The following is a 10,099-nucleotide window of genomic DNA, read 5'->3' as shown; positions in this document are numbered from 1 at the left end:
TGACATTCCTTTGACTTTAATATATGCTCTTTACAGACACACAAATACTGAGGTTCACAGATGAAAAATAAATAAAAACCTTACACTGCATGACTACAGACTGAACAGCCCGCAGCCCTTGATGCTGAATCTTAATAAATAAATCCGAACATTAATTCTGTTGCTTCGAGAACAGCAATACAGTGCCAAATAAATGTAAACATAAAAGCAGAAAATGTGATTTTTCACAAGGACATTTAAATGTAAAGACACATAAAAGCAGCATTATTGTGTGTGTTTTTATCCCTAAGACAAAGACAATGTGTGCTTTGAAGTGCTACCTGTAGCTTTCAATCTATAATAGATACTCTAGTTGGCAAATTGAAAAAAGTAAATATCTTCTTTAAATACATTTTTAAAAACATACAATTGTATTTTTATCTTTGTTTTACGTGTTTTGGCTGGACCCACTGGTTTAGAAAGAACTTTCTGGAATGGTTTTGTAAAAATTTAAAGGCGACAGAGTCGCACATTTGTACTTCTAGACAGAAAGAAGGCTAGAACTTTGAATTATTATTGATTTCTGTGCTTTACACAATAGGTCATAAGCACAGTTGTATGTAAATGGTTTATGAATCTATATAGTAAACTGTCTGATGCATCTGTCCTGTGCCATGTGTTAAAAACATTGGTAACCTAGCTATTGAGTTAAATGCAGATTTGCCATGAGTGTTAAATGAAAAAAGGGACAATTCATTTCTCAAACAATGTATGAAATAAATGTTACAAACAAATTCCAATTTTTACATTTTCAGAGATTTGCTGAAACATTGCAGGAATTATGTACATTCCCTTACTAAACAAAGTAAAGGATATGAAAAAAACCTGTATAAAATAATTTCTTCGATATTAAAAATGGTGTTAATGCCGGTAAATCACTGGTATGGTAGTGTTCACGCTCCTTCAATATCATTGGAAACATCAGGGTTTGTGGAGTATAAAGGTGGTAACTGTATATGAACCGGCCAGACAGAGTCTATGTTCAGATGTTAAATGACATTCTCAAAAAGCTGCATCGATCTCATGATGTTCTCATCCTGTTGGGATAAACAAGCACAGGTGAGACTTTAACAACATCTCACCTGTGGAGACTGATGGAGTGCAGATTGAAAGACAGCAGGGAAACACATTATACAGCAATCGCATTGAAGTTACATTATACAAGGATAATTCCTCACTTTATCAATGCACGCTTTCAGGGAAAAGTCATTGTGGGTATTTATGACAATTACAAAGTATATTACGTTCAGTAAATGAGTCTTACGTTTTGGCAGCAGTCTATAAATTCATCTATAGTGACCACTCCATCTCTGTTTCGGTCCATTTTCTGTCAAGACATGACAAAGCATTGTTATTATTTCATTTTCATTGGTTGGAATCTCTTTTAGATAACACCAGAAATAAAGAGCTCAGATGCAAAAGCCACTAAACGCCACCTCTCTGCACGTATTATACGTTCATCATTTACTTTCGCCTCAAATTGCATTTAAACTTGGGTCCCTGGTGAGTGCTTGGACCTGAATACAAGACGAATGTGGCAGCCTGCATGCACCACAGCTAATTTGTGGTTCAATTTCATCATTTGCAATGTTTCTAGTTGCATCTTTAGTGATTTTGCAAATGCCTTGTCCAAAGAAGTGGATTTTTTTTAGAAGTGAAGGTTTCCCCCTAAAAAGCTTGCATGCACTTAGAGGGTTTTGCTGTGAAAGACAGTCAAATTCACTAAATACCAATGAAACGACTAAAGTGACATTTTTGTAAATAATCCTTTTTACCTTTTCATTGCCATTAAAGTGAACCTTATGGTGCTTTTCCATTGCATAGTACCCCACGGTTTGGTTTGGGTCCGGTCAGCTTACTTTTCCACTGGGTGCAGTACGTAGTACCAGATACTATTTTTAGTAAAAGTAAGGGGTACTACGTATTGCACCCAGTGGAAAAGTAAGCTGACCCGAGCTGATACCAAAATGTGACGCGAAGAAACACTAGATCACTGTTTGGTCTGAGAGAATCGTTACTACCAGCGTCATCGCTATAATGTAAGAGATTAGCTTTACCTTCATGCTAGCTTACCCTGTCATCTGTGCTTTGCTGTAAGTTCCCAAACTCCCTTTTAGCGATGAAAAACATCCACAGGTTAAGAATCAGGAACACCCAGAGCCGATCCTGGCCTTCTGGGGGCCCTATGCAACTTTGTGAGGGGGCCCTGTCATCGCGTTCATAAATAAACATTCACTGCTTCTGCTTAAATGTAGCTATAAACAAAATGTCAACTAAAACACGTATTATCTTATAACTGTACATTTTCGCACCTATACAAGCATTTCTAACAAAACACACTGGACTAAAACTGAATCTAGGGATTTGGACTGCAGTGTTTGTTATAAATCCATTGCATGGTTATTCAAGACTAAATAGGAATTTTGCGTTCTTAATCTTTTTACTTCACCTTCATGGCGCTTGTCTTTCCTGCTCCGGCAGATAGCTTTAATATCCGAATGAAGACGCATGTTGATAGGCGCGTCATCTGCATGCGGAGCTGCATAGATGGTCTGACAACTGTAATTAAAGTATCGTGAGATCAGGCTGCTTGTTATAATTTCGAATGGCTCCCGTGGCACAATGATATCACTCGCCAGCTATATTCGGTCTGTGCAGCGCTGCATGAAGTTAAGAACAAGGGGGCCCCCTAGTGGTGCGGGGCCCTACGCAGCTTGCGTAGCCTATGTATAGGGCAGATCGGCTCTGGGAACACCATAGCAGTTTTTTTCCAGACATGCAGTTTGTGGCGGCACATTCGCGACGCGCACATCCGCATATATGCTTAAATGAGGCTCAGCGGAGTGCGTCGACTGACGCCACGGGTGTTGGTACAAAAACTGTCAGGTGAGACAGAGGTAGAGATAAACTGCAAACATGTATTTGTGGTGGTCAATTTTAATTTTGTGGTGGACTGAGAAATGATGTATGAATGTATGGGAATGAACAACGACGCTCTCACTTGTATGATGTCACAGCAGTAGGCAGCGCAAATATAACGACACGCCTATAATCCATCCCACTCCGAAGTGTTACTAAACTTGATGGAAAAGCTAACCAAGCAAAAATGACCCAAACCGTGGGGTACTATGCAATGGAAAAGTGCCTTAGAGGGTTTTGCATCTGAGCTTTTCAAATGCTTTGGTTCACTAAATACTTAAATCCTTTCATGTTTAATATAAACCTAATCAGTACTAAATATATTTGATAAAATAGCGAGCTAGGCCTATCATAAAACGAAAATTATTAGTTAAAATGAAAAGGTTTCTTACCTGGAAAAATATCTCCACATGTTGTCGTGGAGTGTCCTCTTTAAGGATGGGATATGTGCACTTTCCCATCATGTCATAGATGGACTTTATGATATCAAACATTTCCTGCATAAACCCCCACCAAAAAGAAATGGTGTTCTTTAATGGTGCTAGTATGTTACAATAATAATGATATTATTTAATCTTATATTCTTCTTTATAAATGAATGTATTACCTCTTTCGTTATATATCCATCTTTATTTATATCATATAGGTTAAACGCCCAGTTGAGTTTCTCCTGGATTGTGCCTCGCAACAGAATGGAAAGACCCATCACAAAATCCTGCAATTCAATAAAAGGCCAAAACATGAGGGAAAAATGATATTGGTGATTTACAACAATATATAACACAAAAGCAATAAGACAAATACACAAAATGAAGATCGAGGGAAATTCTTTGATGGCACAGTAATATGTGTTTTACGGCTACGACGTGATTCGTGATGATTCTGCTAAGCAGACTGCTTTATTTTTCAGATTATACGATACCTCGTGGTATCCTAATGGTGGTATTATGGATATCACTAATTCAGTATGCACACATTGCACATTTCTCCTATGTGAATGAAAATAAATGCTTTTAATATCCACAAAACTATTTTTTTCTTTTTAAAGATGAAAGAAATGTTTTTTTTCAGTTGCAAGCTGTTTCACATGAGCACTGTAGATTTTAATTAATAACACAAAATTGCTTAAACTGAATCTCTACGGGTTAAACGTTTATATTTTATTAATACCAAGATAAGGATATTCTCATTTAGTTTAATTACTGTACTCCTGAAGATAAGCGATGTTTGTTTATTGCTATGGATTAAATTCTTGAGTTTGTTTACCCCAGTTTGTTTTTATCTTCAAATGGGTAGCTGACACATCAATGAGCTTTTAGGTTACAGACCTCATACTTAAAGTGCAACGATGGATCATTTCAGAAGTTTATTTCACCGTGATAAATGAATGTTGAAAAGTGCAAACATCTTATGAAGTCACAATTAGTTTGAGGTATAAAATAAAATAAAGACTTGGCAAAATGCAATTTTTGTTAAGACAGCATGTCATATTTCACATCAGCTTTCCAAATATACTTAATGTCCAATACAAAAGTTTAATAAAGGGAAATGCACTACAGCGTACAAAATTAAACACAATAATATTGAATGTAGCATTATTACCTCAAAACTGACGGAGCCGTTGTGGTCTGTGTCAAATGCATTGAACAGAAAATGTGCGTATGTTGATGCATCTGAGAAATTAAATAGAAAACAGCTTATTATCAATCACAGCAATGTCATTACCTCAAGTCACCCATTTCTTTCATTTCTTTCTCAACCAAACAGCCTTTGCATAAGCATGCAATTATAATATCATTATGCATAATATACCAGTGTGTTTGTGTGCGTATGTAAATCTGCTTAAAGTAAGTACAGCCATGTGAGAGATTTGTCATTAGACATTAATATCATATGATGCATACACCAGCCATCATTCACAATGTGTTTTAAAAACCATTTAAATGCATATGCATGTAAAACTGTACACAGATGCTGTACAAAAACAGGGTCACCTACCTCCCTGTGGGAAGAACTGAGCATAAATATCCTTAAATGTATCTTCATTGACCACACCACTTGGACATTCCTGAAACACAGATTAAGGTGTTTTGTTTTATAGATGATGGCACTGTTGGGTAATTTCCACAACTGAATCAGATAAGAGGAAATAGCATTATGCTGGTTCATACCCCACTGTCCTTTCTGGCCTCTATTGTCTATAATAAAAGCATTGTGTTAACAGTGCATCTGTGCTATTAAATCACATTATGGGCTCTGTTCCATCAGCGAAGCTGATCTTTCATTTCCAATAAATGAGCTTTGAAAGGACTTGAACCTGGATGTAACCAGAAGTTGAAGCTTTTATGTTTTTCTTATACAATGACCTTGATTGCTGTGATTTAGAAAACAACACAACAGCGACCATGCTGAATAGGGAAACATCATAGGAGGTTGATCTGTTTGAATGTCTGCAATGCATTTATTCTTGTTGTGGGATTTACTGCATTTTCATTGGCTGTTAGCCAATATGTTTGTTGTTACCAAATTAATCTATTATTCTCAAATTGTGAAAACTTACTGTAGCAGACAAAATAAGCTCCTAAAAACGTTATATGGAAGAATTTATATAAGCAAAATAGTAAAAAGTGTTATTTGATTCATAGGAATTGGACTGTAATATGAGATTGTATCCGAGTACACAAGATTTGTAGTTACTAAAGGTGATTTCTTTTGCTGTAGTCTACCACAAATGGTCTGGCAATTGCAGCAATTATGATTTGTGCTTTTAAAGTGCAACTATTTCAAGCAAGGTAATTGCTGAAAATTGCTTATACACCCTTAATCCACAAAGAGATTTCAGTTATTTTCTATTACCAGAAGTGCTTATTCTAAGACAACGCCATCATCCACTTTATTCGACCACTTTTATGAATAGTAGGTGGCTCAAAGAATAAACACAATTGAAAGTTTCTTTCTTGTGAGCTGAATCATTCACTGAATAACAATAAAAAGTAAATAATTTCATATTTTTTCACAAAAGGAAGTTGGTTCAACCCATGGTTGGGTTGGTCATCCCCCCCCCCCACACACACACATAGTGGGCAGCTATCACTGCAGAACCCAGGGAGCAATTGGCAGAGGTGTAAAGAGTACCTGAAAGCCATACTTGGGTACGTTACTGTAAAAATTTCTCCACTACAAGTTACAAGTCACCAATTTAAATTAGACTTGACTCGCTCTCTCAGTACTTTGATTTCATACGATTGCCCTGCGTAGCGCCACATGAAGTCCCTCAGTTGTGTATTGTATGTGTGTAACCTAGCAACCACAGATTCTATCCATCACCCTCTGACACTTTCGTTGACGAATAAACAATGTAGCGAGTAACGGTAAGTGTCAGTTCAAATTAACTTTTACTCTCTACTCAAAAATGCAGTTCAGTAGAGAGTAAAAGTTGCGTTTATTTTTGATATTCAGTACAATGAAATAGTAGCCCAAAAAATATTTAAGTACTCAAGTACATTAACTCAAGTACTTTACACCTCTGGCAATTGGTCAAAGGGTGCCTTGCTCAAGGGCAAACTGCAGGACGTGAGATGACCTGTGGGTTACAAGCCTGACTCTCTAACCATTAACCACAACTGCCACATAAATATGTACACGTAACAGTACATGGCAAAACTGAAGATCAGAAATCTATGAAATTTGAATAATCAAAATGAGCGTCTGGCATTTAGAGCCAAATAAAAAAAACTCATTACAGTTTTCCCTTGGCTGTGTATTTTGCAAGTAAAGGAGGATTGCAGAAAGCTGAGCAGGGTTTGTTCTTAGATTGCACTTTAAATTCTTCACTTGAAGTTCACTGGCATCTCTAAAAGGATCCCAAAGCTTTTATAAATACCTGCTTCTCTGATATATGAAGCCTATTATAAAAGCCCAACCTTCTAATAAACTTCCCCTGCCACTTCCAAGCCATTGTCTGTTCAGCAAACTTAAGTTTAGTGAAAGTGAGTTTAGTACCGGCACAAATCTGTAGGATTTAACAGATTTGTTTTATTCTGAGCTCTGTATTTATCTGGAACACAGAATCCTGATGGCTTCTAACACATTCAGTTCATCCATATCTTCTCTTGAGACAGATGGAGGCTAAACTTATATAAGAAACTTTATTTGTTGAATGGTTCCATAATAAACTTTTTGTTTTACAAATTTGTAGTGGAAAAAGTTTTTTTTACACTATATAAAGGTAAGAAAATAATGATTATTTATAGGATCATTGACTGAATGGTTCTTTGGGGAACCAAAAACTCTTCTTCTATGCATCACTGTGAATAACACTTTGTAGCACATAAAGCCCAAGTTTTAAAATATGTCTCTGCAAAAGACGGTCACATTATATTGTGTCAGGTGTCCTAAATGAAACTGAATTGGCTTTATATACTGTATAGGGCTGTCACATGATTAAAACATCAATAAATTATATTCTTATTAATTGATATCATGATGTGCTAAAATATCCTTCAAAAAGAATTCAGACATAATAGTGCCAGACAGCCCCGGACTGGGACACAATTTCAGACCAGAAAATCCGACACCCACCCAGGCCATCATATGCACCCGAATAAATTTAGAAAGCACAGACAACCTTATTTTTTCCCACTAAATTAAATAATATAAAATAAATAGTCCACCAGAAATCCTCTGGGTGATCCCGATGGCCAGTCCGGGCCTGGTGGCAGACTGTTGATTTCTTTGACAGTGGCTGGATTGCTCAACAGTGCCACAAGAAAACTCATTAGTCTGACTTTTTTCAGATAGATCTATTCAGATGATACAATCTCAGCGTTTTAGGTAATAATTAGTTTTCCTTTCTACATTACCTTTCTACCTAATAGGCTTTATGCCCATCTGCACTACTTCCTAAACTTCAGCCAGGTTCTTTGTTTCCTGTCTGCCATTATTGGACAAACTGACTAATCCAGGTGTGTCTGATTATTGTTGTTGTGACTACTGAGGTCAGGCACACCTGGATTAATCAGTTTGTTAAATAATGGCAGACAGGAAACAAGGAGCTGGCTGAAGTTCAGGAAGTAGTGCAGATGGGCATAAAGCCTATTGGGGTGAAGGGAGCTCTGGGTAGAGGTAGTAACTTTGTTTTCTTGGTAGAAAGGGAATGTATAAAACCCTGTTGGAAAATACTGTCACATAATAGGGTACACAATGCCAAAGGTGCCTTTGGATAAATGCAAGGCACCTTTCCATCTTCTTTCAAATTACTAAAGTGCATTAAAACCCAAATGCAGTGTTTGTCCATAGTGTAACTTGTGTCAGTTAAGTTCACATTTTTTCATTAAATGTAAAATAATATACACATACATACATACATACATATATATCACAATTTTACATGATTGAATTAGTACAAATCTAATATTATTCTATGTCATATACTGTACCTCTACAATATTTAATTTTCTCTCTGAGGAAATAAAATATTTCCAAAGTCTAATGCTTTCATTATTCTCCTCATTAAATGGCAATTTATTCAGCATTCTTAATTCATGATTTTATGAATCTTAAAAAATTACAAGAAAAAAGGGTCAAAATGCACCACACCGAAACGTAACTCCAATTACTGTATGTAAGAAGTGCCCACCAGCAAGTTGTTAAGTCTAAGCGAGTCTTTGACATAAAGTGGCTGTCTGAGGAAGTTCAGTGTTGTTACATTGAGCTCGGGTTAATTAAAAGCGATTGTTTTCTGTTGCTGTCATCCACCGTCTCTTGTGCACACAGCGTGAGAGGGACCCCGTGTAATTACCTTCTTAAAGACGCAACGTTTATCGAAATGCCATCACTTTCAGATGCCAAACTTCCCTCAACACTATCAAAACTCTGGGAGCAATGCAAGGTTCATTATCAGGGTTTTGATATACACAGTCTGTAATTAAAATGATTTTTTTCAGCTTATTCAAGCATGATCATTCAATAACTCCAGCACAGAGTCAGGGAAATGTCTGAGATCATCTGTAGTTTTACAGCAGCAAGAAAAAACTAATGCGGAGGAAGTCTGAATCATATGAGATGATACTAAAATATTGTTAGTGGCAAATATTTTCATACTCTTTCTACTTCTGTGGAGAAATGCTTTGAGTTTATTCAAGGTCCTAAGCACTTGGTACACCGTAGGGGTGTCCTCGACTAAGGATTTACATATTCGAATCAGAATTTTTTAATCTTTCCATAGTCGACCGATAGTCGAATCATCTATGTTTGTGTGCATGGGTTGGGACCAGGTACAAATTGGTAACTTTTATTTTCTTTCACAAGCAGCACACATAAACAACTGTATGATAAAGTGACCAAAACTGTCTTTCAAGTAATAAACGAAGACAAAACTGAGGATGCATTTATATATATATATATTTTTAAGGTAAAATGTAAGGCAACATTTGTTTAATTATTCCTCATAACATTTTAAAGCCACGATCTACAGAACATCACACAAAAATACATTTGATAACTAAACCTAAAAAAATAACAAAGGTGACCCTGCCTTGGAAACTCCGGCTACAATTAAGTGTTTTTATTTAATTTGGAGATAGCGCGTCAAAGCAGTCATGACCAAAAAAACCCGACAAATGAGAAATGACAAATAATTTGTGATTGTGACTGTAAATGATAAAAACTAATCTTTATATACAATTCATTAAACGTTAATTTATAACAAGAAAAACACTGAAATTAATGATTTTATAGACACTACGCGTTATTATTTAGCACAGAAATACCTGCTTGCTTGCTTTGACTTTGATCATCTCTGTATTCACTTTAGATACAGAAAGACCGGATGATATTATTTATTTCAGGAATCTCTTTGCTATCATTTGAAAGTGAACACCGATTGACCATAATATTAAATCACAAGAAAGACATTCGTGTCAGGCAGAAATAGGTTCGGTGCAGATACTAATTTCCGTTTCATCACCGAAATAAAAAAACGGCTTACCTGTTTTGTAGTTTAACTTTAAGATAGACAATATAACCACTCTGTTTTAAATACATTTTAAAAACTTATACTCGTCGAAAAACATCAGTTTTTTAATGTTTAGTTTGATGAACTCCTAAATATGAGACGCATGCAGAGCACCTAGCCCGTTCG

The 10,099-nt window shown here is 36.1% G+C and overlaps 1 protein-coding gene across 7 annotated transcripts in view; it reads right to left on the bottom strand.

The window, feature by feature from the left end:
• Positions 1–10,099, bottom strand: part of kcnip4a (potassium voltage-gated channel interacting protein 4a) — a 205,733-nt gene continuing 195,634 nt past the window's right edge. For all 7 annotated transcript variants that reach the window (XM_065288913.2, XM_065288915.1, XM_065288908.2 and 4 more), the window contains 6 exons: positions 4,957–5,026; positions 4,561–4,631; positions 3,566–3,673; positions 3,351–3,455; positions 1,304–1,366; positions 1–1,076 (listed from right to left, as the gene is read on the bottom strand). In XM_065288913.2, the coding sequence (XP_065144985.1) occupies positions 1,029–1,076; positions 1,304–1,366; positions 3,351–3,455; positions 3,566–3,673; positions 4,561–4,631; positions 4,957–5,026 (465 nt within the window). In that variant the 3' untranslated portion in view covers positions 1–1,028. The remainder of the gene's footprint in view (positions 1,077–1,303; positions 1,367–3,350; positions 3,456–3,565; positions 3,674–4,560; positions 4,632–4,956; positions 5,027–10,099) is intronic.

This window comes from Paramisgurnus dabryanus, chromosome 2, assembly GCF_030506205.2.
Source record: "Paramisgurnus dabryanus chromosome 2, PD_genome_1.1, whole genome shotgun sequence".
Classification (NCBI taxonomy): Eukaryota; Metazoa; Chordata; class Actinopteri; order Cypriniformes; family Cobitidae; genus Paramisgurnus; species Paramisgurnus dabryanus.
Note: the sequence above shows the minus strand (reverse complement) of the source record. Positions and strands in the feature narration are given on the sequence as shown.